The 20,057-nt window shown below is 42.3% G+C and overlaps 1 protein-coding gene across 5 annotated transcripts in view; it reads left to right on the forward strand.

Annotated features, from left to right (window-relative positions):
* AMOT (angiomotin) overlaps window positions 1-17,392 on the forward strand; it is a 60,757-nt gene extending 43,365 nt beyond the window's left edge. For all 5 annotated transcript variants that reach the window (XM_055727420.1, XM_055727419.1, XM_027798566.2 and 2 more), the window contains 6 exons: window positions 9,673-9,822; window positions 11,638-11,828; window positions 14,077-14,199; window positions 14,860-15,092; window positions 15,926-16,150; window positions 17,182-17,392. In XM_055727420.1, the coding sequence (XP_055583395.1) occupies window positions 9,673-9,822; window positions 11,638-11,828; window positions 14,077-14,199; window positions 14,860-15,092; window positions 15,926-16,150; window positions 17,182-17,282 (1,023 nt within the window). In that variant the 3' untranslated portion in view covers window positions 17,283-17,392. The remainder of the gene's footprint in view (window positions 1-9,672; window positions 9,823-11,637; window positions 11,829-14,076; window positions 14,200-14,859; window positions 15,093-15,925; window positions 16,151-17,181) is intronic.
* Window positions 17,393-20,057: the final 2,665 nt, after the last annotated feature.

A 20,057-nucleotide genomic window follows, 5' to 3' on the forward strand; every position in this document is an offset into this window, starting at 1 on the left:
CCTCCTCTCCCAGGTACAGATGTAGCTGCCTTCTGAATTTTAGCCTGCTTTTCTCTAAGCTCTGTGTTTGCCTCAGTAGCCCTTCCCCTGAGCCTTCCTGTGTTTCTTTCCCTGGTGTCCTTGATTTTTGTCCTTTGCAGTACCCTTGCTTTAATCTCTTCAGCTTCATGGAAGCCCTCCCTCGGTTTCTCCCCTCCTGGATCATCTGTGCTCATTCAGGATGTTGTTGCAGGGCTACCTGCCATCGTACCTCCTTAGTCTTTCTCCCCCGTGCTGCACCTCACTTTCTTTTCTCCGCCGCATCAAATTCAGGCAGTTCCTCTCCACTTTCCAGGCCCCTCATGGTTTACCCAACCCTGTTTCTCTTCTCCCTTTGTTGCTGAGAGGCTGTCTTCTACCTTTGTCCTTCTCAGTTTCCAAGCACCCCTTCCTCCCCAGTGCAAAGAAGCACTTCCGTGCTTTCTCCCAGCCTGTCCTCACCTTCCCTGCAAACACTGGCAGGGCTGCTCTGAAGCACCCTTCTGTGATGCTCACAACATGGTTGGCAGGGGCTGGGCCCCAGAGCCTGCTGCCCTTCATGCTGACCCACAGAGCGCCTACTAGGCCTGCCTGGCGGGTGTGCTTCCACCCACTGTCTCCCGTCCCAGGCTCAGGCTGTGAGCTTTGAGGGCAGGGAGTTTTCGTTCTTCAGCGCTTAGCATCGTCAGGCTGTGGTCCATCACTGGTTCTGTGCAATACAAATTATAGTAACAGAAAAAGAAGAGTGGAGTCAGAGGACTGCTTAACTACTACTGGCCACATTCAGCCTTGCATGCAGTCGACAAGTCCACCGATTTCTCTAAAAATTGCAGCATCTCCTGGCAAGGCTGACTTGCACCTTTGTTGCTCAGGGGGACAGGGAGCGTTAGGTTGTAGGGTAATTTAAAGGTGACATGATTCTCTTCGTCTCTAAAACTGTTCTGTCACTTGATCCTGCAATGTATTGAGCTCTTCGGCTTTCATTCAGATTTCAGCACCTTATTACACTAAAAGTCTGATGTGTGACTGACTTTAAGTACACAGGACATCCTTCTGGATTCCCTGGAGCAACTCACTTGCTTGGAGTCACAATGTATAGAGCTGCTGTGATCAGCTGGGGCCAGCACACACAGCACTCGGCTAGGTTGAACCTCAGTGTAGGCACTAATAGTGGCTCCCTCACAGTAGAGTTGAAACCTTTAGGAGTAATAATAATTGTATGTTTTCTTTTCAAAAGACCTGTCTCGTTTTACTGGAAGAATTGGGTTTGGGGCTGTGGCAAAGTATTTTTGCCTAGGTAGAATAGTAAAATAGGTAAGTAACTCTGGGCTGGATGGCATGATAGCTTAAAAACCACGTGTGTGCTGATATAGAGTGGAATGCCCTGCATGAGGGCTTCTGGTCATTTGCATCCAACCTTTGCTCAAATCCCAGGGCGCATAGGAAGTGCCACCCTTCCTGCTGTAGATAAATGTGGAAGCATCTCAGTGAGGGAGCAGGAATTAACTCTCTTTTTTCCTAGAGGTGAGGGGAAATAAGGGGAAACAGAAGGGGTAAAGAGTCACTTTTGCACGTTTCCCAAATCACTTTTTAATTAAATACTTAGGATTATAAAGCATTTGTTGCCTCATTAGTATTGAATTGTGGGAACTTCTCAAATCCCCGAGCTGTTTGGTAACTTTCCGAAAGAAAGCCAAGCAAGCTGTTCAGTGCTCAGGGCACCATTTAGAAGGGACTGTAAACGTCAGCCTGAGTTAGTGACATTCAGTAACCAGGATATATATGAGCAATTTGTCAATTATTTCTTTTATTCCTGCCAGCTTAATCTGAGTTACTAGTCCCTGTAATTGTCAGGATTTCCAAACTAGTCCTGCAGAAGAGGGTGGAGTTTCTTACGCTGGCAGCCACTCTGGCTCATGGCCTGCGGGGGTGTGCATATTTCAGTTGTTGCATCCTGTAATGTAAGTTTTCAGCCTTTTTTTTTCCTCCTTCCGTTTTGACTTTCTATTGAGCTGAGTTACCCTGCCTTATATGCACCAGATCCTTTATAAAAAGAACATTTCTGTTCTAATGAGAGCTATAAGCCATATATCACTACAGCTGGATTTAAATACTGTATTGGAATTGGAACTTCCAGATTTTTTTTTAAGTCTTTTGCCTGAATTGCCAGTTTGGACGAAACCACCCATGTGTAAACTGTAGGTGCATGTGCTCCTATGGAGCTTAGAGAGCTTTTATATGTATTGGATTTTAACATCCAAGTTAGAGGGAAAAAAGAGATAAAGGGATGCTAAATGTGATGGAGAAAGGAATGATCTTGGAGATACTAAAGTATGGTTTGAAACAGTTGTAAGTAAAAGTAGGCATTCATAGAATCCTTTCCCTGGTTCGTTAGCAAGGGTGAAATGACTCTTCAAATTTAGAACAAGCTGCCATTAAAGCTTTTGATAGAGTGGAGTTTATTTCTGCAAAGTGCTAAAAAGGGTGAGTGATCATGAGTATTTAAAACAAACTTAAATATGGCTACGAACAGACTTGCTAAGTATGTATGCTTTATATGTAATATTTAAACTTTACTCCTTCTGCACTTTACATAAAGATACCCAGTTATTAACCCCTATTTTCACTTCTCCATTTCCATTCTTCCCTTTAGTAGATGTTCCACAGTTATGCATGTCAGCAGCTTATTAAAATTGTTTTTTGTGAAGTATTAGTCTGTGTTTTTGAAAATCAAAACCCTTGAGATTTATTTCAAATTTATTGCATGTAATTAAAATAATGGAATATATTTGAGGTAAAACGCCTGTTGGCTTAAAAACATATATCACAGTCAGAAATGGTTAGTGATAACAATATTTGCAGCTAAAGCAATGAGAAAGCCTGATTTTGGAGCATGGATTGCCATGATGGCAATTTTGATGGAAGCATTTGGTTGGCTGCAGTGTGCAGCAGGTTTGTAGCTGGTAGATGGTCACAGATGGCCTGTATGTGTGAGCTCTGAAAATAGTCACATTGCCATGATTCAACCAACATCTGCTAACATACACCTTGAGAGCCTTCGGCAAACAGAGAGCAGATAGTTAAACTTCGCTTTGCTCTGGGCCAAAGGCAGAATTGCTGCGTTTACGGAAAGGACCATCTTGACCAGCCCGAGAGACTGGGTAAGCACTGCCTTATTGTCGAGTCCTTACCAGGCTTGTAATATTGCAGCAGCGAGTTTGGTGCCAAATACTTTATCTAACCACAACTGCTGGATGTAGAGGGTACAATTGCTACTGTTTTTACACTAATAAAAAAAAAAAAAATTCCAGAACTTTTATTGAACTTGGTCATTTCTACTTACCCTGGTTAATTCATACCATGGAAGACCACACTTCAACTTAAAAAAAGTTTGTGGGTTTTTATATAGTAGTGTAACTTGTACTCCTTTGCTCCACCGCTTTACAAACCACTGTTTTAATGCGTGCCTTAAGGAGACAGCTTTGAAAAATAGCGACTACCACTAAGAAGCTATAAATACCTGCTCTCTGCCATCCTCATGCACACACCTTGCAATGGAAGGAGAAGCCAGACAGGATGTCTGCTTGGTGCCGACTGGGGGCTGGCGAAGGGAAGAAGCTGGAATGAAATATGTTTTCTAAAAGTGCCTTGTATTTAGAAGCTGTAAGATCTTTCAGCCATCAGAATTCAACATAAACCAGATATCAAAGCTAAGATAGTATATTCATTTCCCACTCAGCTATTGTGGAGAGAAATAGCACACTGTTTCTGATAACACTGAGGGTTCTGTCTGTGGGGAAATGTAGCAACGTTCATTTCCAAATGACATCTATTGTACTTCATACGCTGTGTCTGAGATACTTTCAGAACAGAGCTCTGGCTTGTAGGGAAGAGACCCAAAGGAGAGTTTGTGTGCTTGAAAGCTTGTCTTGTTTTTCTCCAGTCACTTCTCTGGGTCTATAAAAAGATACTCCTAGCCTCCACAGCTTTGTCTCACTTAAATGCTTAGACTCTCAGAGCTACATAACTACTCTTTTCAGGACAGAGATGCTTTTAAAGGGAACACTTTTTGGATGGCGTATCATTCGTTCATGGATGGGTAGGAAGGAAAACTCTCTCTCTTCCATGTAACTAGTATGCGTGTGTGTCTTTAATGACCTGCATTCTTGTAACAGCGCAGCACTGGCTTTTTATTGCCATGTCATTACCTCTCATATTCTGTCTGTTAATAATTTTCCAGAGGTGGCTTCAAGAGTTATAACTTATTTTAACACAAACGGAGAGATGACATTATGACATTCCCATGCAACAAGCACAATTCCCTAGCAAGAGGATACTGTTACCAAATTGTTTCAGCATGAGTTCTTGCTGAGGCCAGTGGCGCCTTATTGGGCCTGAATTCTAACAAACTGAGGGTTCAAAGGCATCCTAGAGGAATATATTCCAACTGCAAGAGGGAGAGGTGGTTTAAATGTGAATGTGCTTGCTGTCTTTTTTTTTTTTTTGTCTTTTTTTTTTTTTTTTTTACTACATTTCTGCCATAGCAGGCAAATTCTTGTGGGGGAAATACATTTTCAGCTGCATCTGAATGGATTCAGCTTTAGGATAAACCCAGAATGTCATGAAAACACCCTGAATATATTAAACAAAGGACTTTGAAGACATCAGAAATAGTGGGTGGGAAACAAGCAGATGCTGACGAGTGTTACCAATTTACTGAAATAGGAGGTGTCCTAGATGAGGAGGGTAATGGCTGACTTTGTCAAAATGCCTGGGAGAGTTTCTGAATCATTGCTAGCCTTGCAGGAAGTCTTCTCTTCTTCCCCAGAAAAACTGTTTGCTGAGTAACGCATCTGGAAGCGCTGAATCTCTTTACAAAAGATCCTTCCTTCCCCCTCACCTGGTAGGTCCAGGACTGCATTTGCCCTGCAGAGGCATCTCCAGTCCGGAGGATGTTACAGCCTCTACCTCCCTTGCTTCTAGTGCCTTGACAGTGAAAATCCCTCATTCCTGTATGTCCCTGCTCCCTGTGCTGTGTGCGTGAAATCTCCGTGCCCTCCTCAGAGCCTTTCTTCTGCAAGCACCTGGCTTCCCTGAAAGAGATTGCATGGCTTGTGGAAGCCTAAATCAAACCAAGGAACAGGATTTGTTTGGCTTTTAGAATGTTAATCCCTTTTCTGCTGGGCAGTTGTGGTAGTAATCAAAGGTCCCTGTTTCTGACAGGAACACTTTGTCCTTGGCCATTGGTTTTAGACCATGCAAATGCTCTCTGTGGCAGAGAAGGCTGCGGATTGCCTGCAGCCAGGCATTCCGTTGTCTTAGGAAGTCTTTTCTCCTGTGAAAAGTTTCTGAGGACCAGTTTCAGTTTTCTAGGTTTAGTGGATCTGTTTAATCATTTCATCCCTGTGCGTTTAGAGTGGTTGATTCCTTTTCCATTGCTGGAAGCCCTGCAATTTGGTGATAGCGGTGTGCAGATGTTTTCAGGCAGTAAATCTTTCTAACTTGGAAACAGATTGCTCTTCAGGTCAGCCAGACTCTTGTGAGCCGTGAAGCCTCTGAATCCCAAGAGTGTCCTCCTTCTCCCGTCTGGCTCTGAACTGCAGAAGGCAATCTTGACAAGGGTTAGAGGAAATAAAATGAAGACAGAAATACTTGATTGGGAGGCCAGGAAATCTTTCAGGGGTATTCCCTCCATCAATTCACACTTCTGCATACTAGATATCTGCAGAATCCCAAGCTAGTCCTTGCCTTCTTTATTTTTCTTGTCCTCAGTCCTGTTGCAGCATTTACGTAAACATCGTAGTGGATGTGGACTGGAGAGTGACTGCTCTTGTTTACAATGGTTTAATTAGAAAATCTTGTTGATAGAGTTAAAGCCTGACCTCTGATCCTTGGTTAGGACATTTTCCAAAGCAGTCAGGGATTGACTTGGAGAAGGTATGCACATGATTAAAGTTGTGCCATGTGCTTTAGAAAATGCTGGGAAGGGAAGCAGTCATGCTGAATTGCTCTGCTGTGCTTCCAGATGTGCACTGAGGTTATTTGAGATCTTAGTGTCTTAAAGAGGTGTTATAATAAAGATGTTATTATGAGTAAAATGCCCTTCTTTTTCAGAGCACCCTTCAAGGCAAAACAGTTATAATACATTATGTGAGCATGAGCTTGCTTCTTAGTTAAATGCACTACCATCAAAGGAAAATTACTATCTTGTAAAATTTATTTAAAATTATATACTGAAGGGCGTGACCGCATCTTTGTAAAGCTTCAGGACTGAACTCTTATCTAGAGCATGTGTTCACTGCAAGGCTTGTAGAGGAGAGAATTCCAGCATCCTTTGATGCCATCTCCCCCATGGTAGGTGTTACTGTGGCCCTTGGCACTGAGCAGCCAGTTTTAGTTCTTTGCTGGAAGAGAGAGGGTGGGGAATCCATGGCAAATGACCAAGAACAAGCCTCAGCATGCCGCCTTTTTTTCTTCCTCCCATTTCACTTATGTCTGCAGCACCCTGGCAATACTCAGGAAACTGTTTCCAATTCCTGTCTTAGGAAAACACCATCATACTCTCAATTTATGGTAATGAAATCCCTCTGTGCTTGCAAGAATTATTACTGATCCTCTTTACACTGAGAGGACACAACAAGTCAGAAAGATTTATTAAAAAAAAAAAAAAAAGTAATATTGGATTTCACTGCTACCAGTCCTGGAGGATCCTGATTCACAGAAAGGTAAATTGTTCCTCATAAATACTTGCAGTCACAGAGATGGCAGAGCTGGAAATGAATGAAACTGTCAGAATATGCAGTGAGTTGACTGAGTGCAGCCAGTGCATGAAATTAAGCAGTCTCATATATAAAGAATAATTGTGTCAAAAGGCACATTAGGAAAGCTGAGTTGTCTGGAGCATATACATGCCTTTAAAGCTTCCTGAACATCTGTGTTCCAAAAAACTGAGAATGATTTGAGGGATTCCTCAATTAATTCTGTTTTTAAGCCATTAAATAAAATACACATGCAAACCCCAAATTTGCTAACATTCCTAATTCTTCCTGGTGCTGGAAGATGTATTTTGTGAAGGGGGAAGAAAAAAAAACCCGAAGTTGTCTTTATGAAAAGCCACTGAACAGGCCGTGCCTGTACTTTAGGTCTGGTGCATGAGTTAGGCATGTGCAGGCAGTGCTGGTAAGTTGGGCAACAGCTTGTGTTGCAATGTTTCACCTGCAGGTTTGGCTGATGGGAGCATTTTCAAAGTGAATGTTTCAGTGGAATTTTTGTGTCCTAATTCTTTTTTGGCTGGGCTCTTGGTATTCTTTGAATGCAGGCCAAAACGTTAATCCACGCATATGCATACTCAGGTTTATTAGTTATGAAACTAGTGAAATGTTATCGGCAGCTGCTTTTGCGAGGAAAGTTGTACCTGTGCGTTAAAAAACTTTTCAGAAATTTGAATGCTTTGTGGTAGGTAATAAGAGACCAAATGTACGTCCTTCCTTGATTTTTTTTATACAGAAGAGTGGGGGACAAGAGCTGATTTTCAAGAGATTATTATTCAGCTCGATGCATGTGGGCTCGATCTTCAAGGTCTTTTCCAACCTAAATGATTCTATGTTTCTATGATATTTTGCTGCTAGCGAGTTTATTAGGTTGTTCCTTACTCTTGTCTAGGTCAGTAAGCTTGTATGCAAAACCAGGATACTGCATGCTCTTCATTTCTAGGTTCTGCTGCTGACTTATAGTCTATAATTTTTGGCTAGTTACAGAACCGCCTTGAGCTGCTGTTAACTTGAGTGCAAAACTACTGCATTAATCTACACTTTATTGGAGTCTGAGAAAGCTTAAATCAGTGTTATTAAGCACTATGTTCTGGAGTAAAAAGGTCTATTAAGTATAACATTTTATTGATTTTCTGCAGAGCAGCAGTGGAATATTAAGTTGTACTAAAATGTTCTCGTCCCTCCCATTTCAAACAAGTTTGAAATCTTGAGTAATCAAGGAATAAAAATATCTTTCTACTCCACATGCACTGGTGGGAAGGCCTTTGACTGGATTACTCACTATTTATTGTAACTTTCATTATATTGCCCAAACTTTTATTATACTGCCCCAAAAATACTTGTTTGGGGAAAATCCTCTAGGGCAGCAACATTCATGCTGTGAGATTAGATGCCTGCTGACTTTATGAAGAAAAGAAAAGGGTACCATGTCTGGGATTAATAGTGTTTGGAGGTTTTTCTTTCTCTGCTATTCACATTGCAGTCTCTGGATTGCCCCAAGGAACAAGAGTGTGAAAAGAGAAAATTTTGAAGAAACACATGATAAGACCTTTTTGGAATGAAGGTGCACTGTAAGAATGGCTCATATTGTTCAGATCAAAGCCCAGCAAGCCTAGTATCCTGTCTGTGCCGAAACTTAGAGCAGATTCCTAGGGAACACTATCAGAATGGGGCCAACAAACAGCGGTACTTTCCCAGAATACTTTCCGCTTCCAAGAAGGACTTCCTGAGCCAAAAGTGATGTCTTTTGTCTTTAATATCCCTCAGTGGACTTTTCTTCCATGAAGCTGTAGAGTAGCTCTTTGAACTCACATAAGGGAGCCTGTGTTTTTCATTGTGGTGCTTCTCTAGACTTTGGCTCTGACTGTTGGGAAAAGTTGCCTTCTTCCTGCTATTTTTGTATTTCAGGGTTTATGACCGTCACAGCTAAAAAAGCAGTGCCCTAGATTTGCCACAGAAGGCCAGCTAATTGTGATTGTTAGTCTTTTCCTTAACAGAAAATTATGTCCATGGGTGTCCAGTATCCTATATATTAGAACAAAGCTAGGCCTGGGCATGTTTTGCTCATTTTAAAAAAATTCATATTTTAGTTTGGTTTTATTCTGCTGGAACCATGGATTAATCTCGCTAAGACAGTTACCAGGCATCTCAGCATGGTAGTTTTTATTGCTTATTGTAAGTCAGGATAGCAGCTTGGTTGGCAGGATGAACGATGGAGGAAGACTGAAGGGCAGAGACAGGGAATGGGGCAGGAGCTCTCGGGTCACACTGGGCCAAGATGACTGAGGCGGATGTCCGGACTGCTGGAATAAACCTGGCTGCAGTGTGGAGAGAGCACAAGCCATGTCTAGTGTGTGCTTTGATCCTGTTCTTTATTTTATTGTTACAGGGCTGGAATAGGGTCCTGCAAGTTTTGATTCAGTTTCTACTTACTCTCATAAATACGCTGCCAGCAATTTTCAGTATTGCACCGCAAAGTGTTCCTAACTTGTGGACCAGCTCTAAATGCTATCTTTGCTGCAGTTACCTTGGTAGTGTCTCAGGTCACTTAAACATTCTCTATTGTGAACCCAGATGCCCTTTCTAGCCCATTGCTGCTCTCAGTCATTTGCAACAGATAATTACCTCAGTTTCCCCATCATTACCCTGGGGTTGCTGAGGACAAAAAGAACAAATATACCTAGCAGGAAAGCAGAGATGGGAAAGCCTTGTAGCATCCCAAGTGTCGAGTCCAGAGCAGGAGCCTGGGGGACACTGACAGCAGCCGTCTGGACGTGTTCTTCCTTGCCTGGTGTTTCTGCGTGCAGCAGTGTGTACAAAGCCAGAGGTTCACTCGCTTGTTCTCATTATTTAACTTACGTTGAATTGTCTTCCTTTGTTTCAGCTCAAAAAGAAGCAGGTCTATGTTGAGAAGGTGGAGAAGATGCAGCAGGCCTTGGTTCAGCTGCAGGCAGCATGTGAGAAGCGGGAACAGCTGGAACACAGGCTGCGGACCCGGCTGGAGAGGGAACTGGAATCTCTCCGGATGCAGCAGGTACCCGCCGTTTCCCTCTGCCATGCCAGGTTTGTGTAGGGTTGTACGCTATACCCTACACACACATAAAGGAAGGGCAGTGGTTTTTTCCATTTTGTAAAATTAACAGATTTTTATTTTGGTAGCTAGAATCATGGATTTGCTGGCTGTTGTATTGGTTTTACTTGATTTAATTCTTCCATTCCAACCAGAAAATTTAGGTAACAGAGCAACAGAGGATCCATCACACGATGAGATTCAGACATAGCCACGTAGCTAGATGGTGTTCTATCTTTAAGTAAACTGGTTATATTGATTTTTAAATTATTTTTAAAATATCGTTCACAATTTGAGATTTTATAAAAAAAATCATTAACAACCAGCCTGAAAAGAGGCCCTTCAGAGAGCTTTTGCATTTGAAAAAAACAAACAAAACCAAAATGGCAAAACCTTTCTATAAATGCTGTTGACAGAAACAGATGGGACCCTCATGTAGAGTATGTTCATATGATTGTAACATGAGTTAATTTCAGTAAGAAGAATGAATGAGAAGTAGATTGTGCAGTGGTGGCATGAATTAGATGTGAAGTTTTAGTTTTAGTTCAACCTATGTCAAACATAGGTGGACTGCCAGGTTTGTAAATTTTACTGGAAATAGGATTCTATGTTCTAAATAGCATTTAGTTTCAGATCATATTTATCCCCCAACTCTCACATCTGCATAGGAATGGATATTTAAATCTTACTTGTATTTTTGTATTGGTTTTAGTAGGAGTTACAGTAATTGGATAAACTTCTCAGTGTTACCATTGGAAGATGAATGTGTGCTCTGAACCCTACAATTTTTGACACTGAGCCTGAGTCAACACAGAAAACAGCTTTCTTGTCATGGTTGAGAATTCTGAGCTGAACATAAAATAACTTGTCTGCCCAATTTCTTTTCTTTTAAACTATTTTTTTTTTAATTTTTAAGTCAAATATCCTGCCAGTCCCAGATGAGACTTCCATATAAAACTAGGTATTTTATCTGTTGAAGTATTAGCTCAGCAAATCTCCACTCTTTCTTGTTTGGAAGGGAGCACTGCCTGTCTTCCAAGTCTTGCTTTAGAACTGAATTATTTTTAATCCCTGGCTAATTAATCCACAGGTATACACTGGATCATATTGATTTAATAACCAAATCCTTCAAAAATATTTTGGATGCATTCTTTTAAAAGGTGTGATAACTCTTGTATGCTAGTTAGTGTTTTGCTGGAACGATGTTGGAAGTGAATCTGTGTTACGTCAGGCATTATGGATGGGCTGTAGCCATCAGACCTGAATAGCATGATAGAGCTCTCAGGTGCACATGTGGGGCTTTGCACATGGAAAAAAGGCCTTAGAAGGAGCATTTTCCATCTCGGATATTTGCTTGTTAGTATTGACCAGCTCTGGAATGGCACCAGGAGGCACTCTAGTATGGATGCTGTGAGTTAAGCTGTCTTTCTTAGCAGCAGTGCTTGGTGTTTTATGACTTTTGAGCTTCAGCATTTGGAAAATAGGAGCCTTTCGTGCAGTATATGAGCTTGTTTACTGGTTTTGACAGAGGGAGGCTAAACTGCCCCTGCAGATGATTCAGATTAAGCTCTAACAGAGACTGTTACCCTCCCCTGGTCTGCCCTGCGTGGCAGAGGCCACTGCATTTCACTCTGGGGGGGTTCTTACGTCAAGCCAGTGCTGCTGTGGACCAGCCTCTGTGTTTCAGACAAAAGGCAAACCAACCCCAAATCTTACAGATGCAGCCTGACACCTCTTTTTTTTTTTTTTTTTTTTCCCCCCCTTGCTTTTGGAAACCAGCGTCAGGGTACATCTCAGGCTGCCAACGTCTCGGAGTACAACGCCACAGCGCTTATGGAACTCCTGCGTGAGAAAGAAGAAAGGATTCTTGCTCTGGAAGCTGACATGACCAAGTGGGAACAGAAATACCTGGAAGAGAGTGTGATGAGACAGTTTGCTTTGGATGCAGCTGCAACTGTGGCTGCTCAGAGGTAAAGGAGACTTTTCATAGTACTGGGATTATTTTTCCAGTTGAATGTCATATTTCTCACCAACGCATGTTGTCATACCACCCTCCCATGATACCTCGCCTTGTGGTCTGAATGGCTTCTCAGACTTCTGCAGGCAAGCAGGGCTTGGCTGCTTTTCCTGGGAGCTGTGGAGTTGCCAACAATTAGAAACTTTTTTCCAGGGGAAGATTCCTCCACATCCAGGAGCCATTTTCCAGATTAGAATTGTTCTGAACCATTCCTAGAAGCTGTTGATTCAAAAATAGGTGTATGAGAAGGGTTTTGGTATTTTTTATTTGTTTAAACAGGGATCAGTCCTTGCTGAAGTCATGTGAGGTGGGGTAAGCTGGGTGATTCACATCATTCACCCTGAATGGCTTCTTGTTCTCCAGAATGTTTTTGCAAATTACTTTGTGGTATTGTCTTCAACATGGTTACTAACCAGAAACATCTACTAGGAAATTCTGCTCAAAACATTCTGCTGCGTATGGAGAGCACTGCTTGTGGGGGTGGGAAGGGGAGGGTGTCTGAAATTTGGTAACAAGCTCACATTCCAAGATAACTGTACAGAAACACTTATTATGGCTGTAAACAGGCCCAAGTGCTTCAGCTAGTTGGTAAACAAGAGCTGTTATTAGAATGCAATGCTTTAGCATTAGGTATTGCTTACATGTAATTTCATTGCTCACTACTTTCTGGTTCTTGATGGCAGATTTTATTTTAGATTGTTTCATGAACCAGATTCAAACAGGAATGTTATCACAACTGGTTTCCTAGCTTGTAAGATCATACTAGAATTACAGGGGTAAAGTTGCAGATGTGCTGTGTTAGCATTTAAAGACTTTATCTTATCTTGCTCCAGAAGCAGGCTGTTATTTTAGGGTATTGATGCTTCTTGTGCACAGTTTTCTGCTTCCCCAGAGATTCTCTAAAGGCTCATGTTGTTGCTTCTCCTTAGGGGCCATGTTATATTTTCAGCATGCACTGATAAGTGAGGGTCTGGTCTATTGTTCATTATGGAATGAGAAGAGCTGTGTTAGGCCTGTTCAAGTTTTGCTAAATGAACAAGAGTGCCTTCCAGTCAGGAAAGAGCCAACCTCTGTTTTTCCATTTCCTTCTAGCTGCTTCTCCCCTAAAAGATGATATTCCATTAGTGTCCATACTCCTGCAGGTTTATATGCAGTTGGCACCTCTAGTATCTCCTTCAAGAATATAGGCTGTGAAGGATTCCACTAATTTCAGTGGCAACCTCACCTACACTGTGCACAAATTTCTTTTCCTTTTGTTTGGTAGTGGAAAATAGCATCCCTTTGGAAGTTAAGGTTGCAGGAAGGATGCTTTAGAACACAGGAGGGAGTCTGGGGCAGGTTAGGTTTCTGTGATGAATGACCTTCTTATGCCGTTCACATTGGTGCTTTGCTGTTCCTGATCTGAACTTTTGCTGAGTTATAAGTACATTTACCCAGACAGTTCTTACTACAATGAACTGGAGCTCTCGGTAACTCAAGTTTTTTTTGTGTGTGTTTGGTTTTTTTTGTAATGTTGTTAATGCATAGCTATGCCAGTAACATGCTCTTAATGTTATGAGTCATACAGTGATACAGAGCGTAGCACAGGGACTTTGTTCTGACTCAACAGCGACAAGTAGAATGAAATACTCATCATGTTTTGTTAATGGACTGAACAACTATCACAGTGTTAATATCAGGCACCATATGGAATCAGTCTGAAAGTGTTTTCAGCCCACTCCCAAGTTTTTGGGACCAAGCTGCTTAGGATTGCTTAAGGAGCTTCCATGCCTAGTTCCCTTTGATACTCCGATTCCCTCTATGATACTGTTGGAAGGGGAAGGGAAAGAGAGCTTTATACCCAAAGCGAAGTTTGTGCTGTTTCAATTGAAGAAAAATGCCTAGTGTTCTATGCCATCCTTCCCTCTCCCCATGTCCTTGGATTTGCCTTGTCGATCAGTTTACAGTAGTACAGTGAATCAGTTAGATCATAGGCTGGCCCGAGATGGACAGTAGATTGACTGTTGTTGTAATGACTTGCATATTTTTGTAATCCTGCTTTCATTAGGGCTGGGAGTTGGATTTTTGGAAGACACTGAGCCAACCTAAACTCAAAAAAAGTGGATATTCTTGCTCGTTGCTTTTGAGCAATAATTTTATGCTGCTAGGAGTAAAGCAGCAAACATAGCTGGTCCTTCATCTGCTCTACTGCTTGTTCGCAGGGACACGACAGTGATCAGTCACTCGCCTAACCCTAGCTATGACACCTCGCTGGAAGCTCGTATTCAGAAGGAGGAGGAAGAGATCCTGCTTGCCAACAGAAGGTGTCTCGACATGGAGGGAAGGTAAAATGCAGTTTGGTCCTATCTGGCTTCTTTAGGACAGAGACTTTAAATTAATTGTCTGGGTAGACACCTCAGAACCAGAAATTCTTGTGTCTTCACCCATAGCAATGATGTAGGATGCCAGACGCTCATTTGGCCAAGGGAGTATCTACATAGCAATCCAAAACCTGTCTTGATACTGAGGGCTAATGCAAAAAAGTCTTCTCTTAGACTTTTTGCATCTGGCTTGTTCCTCTTCTCTCTTCAGGGCATCCTCATCAGACCCCAGGCTCCAGCCAGCTCTTTCCATTCTCACAGAACTGTTTTCCCTAGGGTTAGGTCCGTTGCAGACTCCCACAGTGTGTTAATCCTTTCTGTTGGTCTCATGTCCTGCCCAGAACTCTCAGCTTTGTCTCCAAGCCTCTTCCATGGCTGTTTAGAGCAGCTTCCAGTAGCCAAAGGTGGATGGGTATCTCACAGCCGTTTACTCATGCATGTATACATGCGTGATCTGCTCCCGTGGGCCAGTGAGCAGCCAGTATTCAGGGCAATAAGCTCACTGGCATCTTGTCTGCCTCCACAAATGCCTAAGGGAGTCCTAGTCACAGCCGTGGGGGCACTGAGGCCTCAGTCCAAGGAGACAGGAGTACAGGTACATTGTTCTTCTTTGTGCTTCTCAAGGATTAAGACTCTGCATGCCCAGATCATCGAGAAGGATGCCATGATCAAAGTCCTGCAGCAGCGCTCCCGGAAGGAGCCTGGTAAGACCGACCAGCTCTCCTCAATGAGACCCGCCAAGTCGCTGATGTCCATTTCGAACGCTGGCTCAGGCTTGCTGTCCCACTCATCAACGCTGAGCAGCACTCCCATCCTGGAGGAGAAGAGGGAGGACAAGAGCTGGAAAGGCAGCCTAGGTAATTTTTAAATAAGGGTGGCAGTTCAGATGTGCGAGTCGGTGCTTAGAGGGGAGGCAGGAGCAGCGGGAGGCAGGTGTGTTGGACAGACAGATGAGCTGGCCTCGTGTGCAGTGAAGCTGGCTGCAAGCGGGACAGGATATCTTTGGAACAACTGCTTCTTTTAATCGCTTTTGGGAAATAGTGATTTCTGCTGTCCAGGCTCTGTCATTAAAATAAATAAGCCTTTATTCCCAGTTCGGTACCTGACTTTAGGGATATTTGAGGTTCAGTTTTCACAGTTCCTAAGCACTTGCTTTCAGCTGGGTTGTTACAGCTGTCTGAAGGTGTAAAGTCTCCTTGAACAGGAACAGAGATACTAATCAGGATTGCTGTCTTGTAGTGTTGTGCCTGCACTAACACGGCTGCTCTCTGGAATGGCTCAACACCATTGTTCAGAGAAAATGAGTTGTAACAAATCAAATCTTAGATTATTTTTTTTTATTTCAGGGGAAAAGTTTGGTCCAAAGGCCCTCCCTGTGAGACAAGACCCTGAAATGTAAATAAGAATCTGTTGCAGCTGATGTCAGAGTGTGCAGATTTACCCTGCTGTAGACAGGCCACTACTTAGAGACAGGGAAGTAAGGTGTCAGTGCCCACTTGTGTATCTTTGCATGCAGCAACATGAGGATGCTGCTATTCTTCAGGTACTTTAGCACCTGGTGGTAAATGAGTGTTGTCTGCTGAAGGACAGGGCGCTCTCCAGATCCTAGGGCAAGTAGTACAGAGGGATGCAGAACTGATACCAGTTAGTTTTCTGGGATTGTGAAATTTTCTTCCCTTTTTCCACAAAGGTGTTCTGCTGGGAACAGAATATCGCTCCGAATCCATTCCCTCCACCCCCTCTCCTGTCCTTCCTTCCACACCATTGCTGTCAGCCCACTCGAAAACAGGCAGCAGAGACTGCAGCACCCAGACTGACCGGGGCAGCGAACAGAGCAAAGCTGCACCTTCCACTGCAGCTCCCACACCAGGACGACTCCCCAGTACCAACCTGGCCTACAGCGCAGACAAAACAGGTAGCAAAGCTCAATTGCCCTCCCCTGCCACCGACTCGCAATCAGTTCTGCTCTGTGGGACGGGCCCTGCCATCCCTTTCTCCATTCAGGAAAACCGGGTTTAGTTTTTGTGAGGACAGATGGATTTCAGAGGCCAGCTTGATGATTTTCTGAGGGCTCTCAAATGCTCTGATGGAAAAATAGCCTTAAGAGTGGTAGCGTAAACATGGACACGCTGGATAGAGGGGTATAGGGAGATTTGAGAATTGGAGCAGGTATATGGAAACCCCAGGACAGACTCTGAGTCAGTGTCTACCCTGAAGTAAATTGCAAGTAGTGTGTGGGGTTTAAACAGGGTATGAAAATGGGCTGTAGGAAGTGGCTGTTGTCTTTTAGTGGGTATTCAAAGCCAAGTGGACTCAGATAAGGGCGAGGAAGGAGAAGGAAAGGTAACAGTCATGATGAAGCTGTCTCGTTATTGTACTGTCCCAGTCACAGCACCAACTTCAGCATTGGCACGAGTAGATCCAGTTGACAGTGACTGTCACAGAGCTGAATTTGCTTCCCACAGAGCTCCGAGCTGGCAAGAGCTGCTCATTTTCCAGCCCACTCTGCCAGATCAATGCAGATTACACAACCTTGCCTCTTCTACTTACAGACACATTACAATTATGTTGTTCTTTACGGAAGAGTGAATTTGGCTGGTCTGCTGTGCATCTTGCTCATGCTATGCTATTTAATGGGTATGGAGGGAGATGGGGCAACAGGTTTTGTGGTGAAAGTCTGCTCTGACTCCATTGGTTTAAATGCAGTCGCTCCAGTTTTATATGCCATTGTGTATCAGTGGAAGATACCCAAAGAGAATTTGGTAAAATATCTTTATTTGTCTGGCTATATACATGAAGAACTGAAGTGTTTTAAATGAAGTAAGGAGTTGTTAGCTGTCTTTTGACTAGTGATAGAAGATTACTTTTAAAATGTTAACGTCATATTTCTAACCTCATTGAAGTTACAGCTTTGGTTGTCTTCTCTTGTTTTTCCTCATCACATAGATGGGCCACTCTTCCACTCCAGCACTCTTGAAAGAAAAGCCCCTGTTCAGACCATGGGGCAGGACCTCCCAGATGGAGAGATGGTAGAATACCTCATCTGAAAGGCTGTGCCGGGATCTGAGCTGGGATACAGTAGCAAGACATTTTTAAAAGACATTTTTATTGGGAAAAAATTTGTAGTACCTGAGTAATAAAAGAACACTCAGCTGTTTGTTCTTGTATATTATGTCTCAAAAGTATGGACAGGTTAATTTATAATTTGTTCTAAATTATAAAAAACCCGTAACACTTGTTCTTTGAAAGTTTCCCCCTTTATTTTTTAAATACTGGATCTGGTAACATCTGGAGAAAAGCCAAGAACTTAGGTGCGCTACATCTGATATTTCATTTCAGTATTTTTAAAGTCTCTTAAACAGAAGTACCTACTCTTACAGCTGTTGGTTAAATGTCTAGCTTGAATGCAGTAAGGCGAGCATAATGGCCTTATAATGATCAGAACCGGGGACGTAGTTGTGAGCATCACTTACTGGTTTTAGAATACAGGTGTTCAGAGAATCTTTTATAAACTTGAGCTGTGATCAAGGGAGATTTCTCTTTATACTTTCTCTTTACACTCAGTGTAAGAGCTCAGAATAGGTGTTTCACATTCATAGCCTGGAAAGATTTCTGTTTTCATTGTGGTAATGTTCTTTTTTTTTTTTTTTTTTAATATTTCCCAAATTGTGTTATTTCTTTATTAAAGAAAATGACTCCGGTGATTAATGTCGCATTTCACATTTTTAGTTTCATTGAAAGATTTGCCACACTTTTATACTTAAGTACTTTTCAATAATTTATATGGTGGATAGTAAATAATATATTGCATTCATGTTTTACGTAAATTAAAAAATGAGCGTTTACAGGCTCAGTCCTGATCTGTTAGATCAGATTTCTGCTGTTGTAATTCCATTGCCTTTAGTGGAACTACTCCAAATTTACCATAGTGCAAGTGGCAAGCCCTGTTGCTTTTCAGCATTAGGAGCTTAATCTGCTGCATCTGTGGAGATGTTTCTCCATAGCAGTTTTTTCTGTATTTCAAATGCCCTTCTACTTTATATGTCCCTCCTTCTTGGAGATACTGGATTCTTTTTCATATAGCAAAGGCTGAGAGGTAGAGCTTTAAAGAGAAGCTCTGTGTAAAGTTCCAGATGGCGAATTCTCTCCTTCCAAAATATTTTTTTTCTTCACCTAATTGGAGAGAGCAGCTTAAAGACAGCCCCAAAGGCATTACAGAAGAAAGTTACACATTTAAGTAATCAGATTCACTTTCAGATTTTTGGGAAGTAGCACAGATGCAGCAATGCTTTGGTTGCAGGTGCTGTAAGGGGAGGTATTAAGACCAATAGAAGTAAATGAATATTTTTTGTTACCATCTTAGCATTTTATTGAAACACTTCAATATTAATTTCTCTTAAAACCTACTTCTTTTTTTTACTTGAATGTTAAAATATTTAATTAGCCAGTGGTCACACATTGGGAACCTGGCTAGTCTCAGCTTTCTGTGCATCATTAGGGTAGCCAGGTTTTCATTTCAGATCGTTTCACCCCAGAAATAAGAAAAATCACTAATTAATCATTGTACAGTTAGTGAATGTCCTCAATTTTTGCTTGGTTGACACTACTGATATGGTGTCCAATTGAAATGGCCTTACCTGAATTTGACAGTGGAGGGTTGGGAGGTGAAAGGATGTGCCTTCTGTCTGCCACGCCGGTGACTTAGCAGGGCCTGAAGATCAGCCGGGAGTTGCATTTTGTTTGTCTTCTGGTGATAATCGCTTAAAAACCAAGGAAAACCCTTCCCATCATTTCTAACAGATTTGCTGTTTGTTAGTGGTCTTCAGGCTATATTCCTAGACCCGACCCACAGGACTTAGAGGTGGCAAAATGCACAGGGTAAGATGTGAACCGATTCCAGATAGCCTGGCTCTACCAGTGACTGCTCTAACAGGCAGCACAAACTCCCTTCCATCGCCGCTGCTCGAGACGCTTCAGAGCTGCATTTAAAAGCTTTGACTGTCTCTGCCATATGGGACAACATCTTTCTGGACAGTGCGGTAGGCCTTCCCTAAGAGTGTCTTCATAATCCGTCTGAATTAGTTCTCCACCCTTTTCTAGACAAACTATTCACAGCCTCTTCCTTCTTGTCCCTGAGAATGTCTTAAATTTCTCTTGGCTTAATTCCATCCCATTATATGAAGTAATGCCCACTCTGGATGATTGAAGTGATTTCTCTTCCTCCTCCCCGGTTGCTGTAAATGCAGGAGAAGCTTTTCTCATTAGTTCAAGGTGTCCCATCTTTCTGCCGTTTCAGCATAATTTTCTATATTGTATTTTGTGGTTTGGGCTTAGAGTGAACAATAAGGGAGATCAAATGCTGTTGAGTGGCTGTGTGAGAGAGGGGGAGAGACACATGAGTGCTTTTATGTTCTTTTAAAGTCAGGAAAAAATTATGCTCCATCTTTATAAGTACTTCACAGCAGTAAGAAAGAAGTTTTGCAACTGTAGGGCTCTAGATAAACAGTTCCAACTCACTTGATTCACATTAATTCTAAAATGTCTAGGAAAATTTGGATCCTTTACAGATAACATCTGTTGTAGAAAACTGATTTTCCCCAGTCGATATTGGCTGTTCAGCTGGACTAGGTAAAAATAATTTGTTTATCCTCCTTGCAGCTCGTTGTTTTCAAATTAAATGCCACTGTAATCTATTTTTACCAAGAAAAAAAGGTCATAATAGCTTTCTGTGAGTAAAACACAGATTATGGATGGCAACTGTCTCCTCCGAAAATGGAAGCCGGGTGGTCTCTGACAGTCCAAACCATGAGGACTGCAGGAGC

This window comes from Falco cherrug, chromosome 15 (assembly GCF_023634085.1).
Source record: "Falco cherrug isolate bFalChe1 chromosome 15, bFalChe1.pri, whole genome shotgun sequence".
In the NCBI taxonomy this organism is placed as follows: Eukaryota; Metazoa; Chordata; class Aves; order Falconiformes; family Falconidae; genus Falco; species Falco cherrug.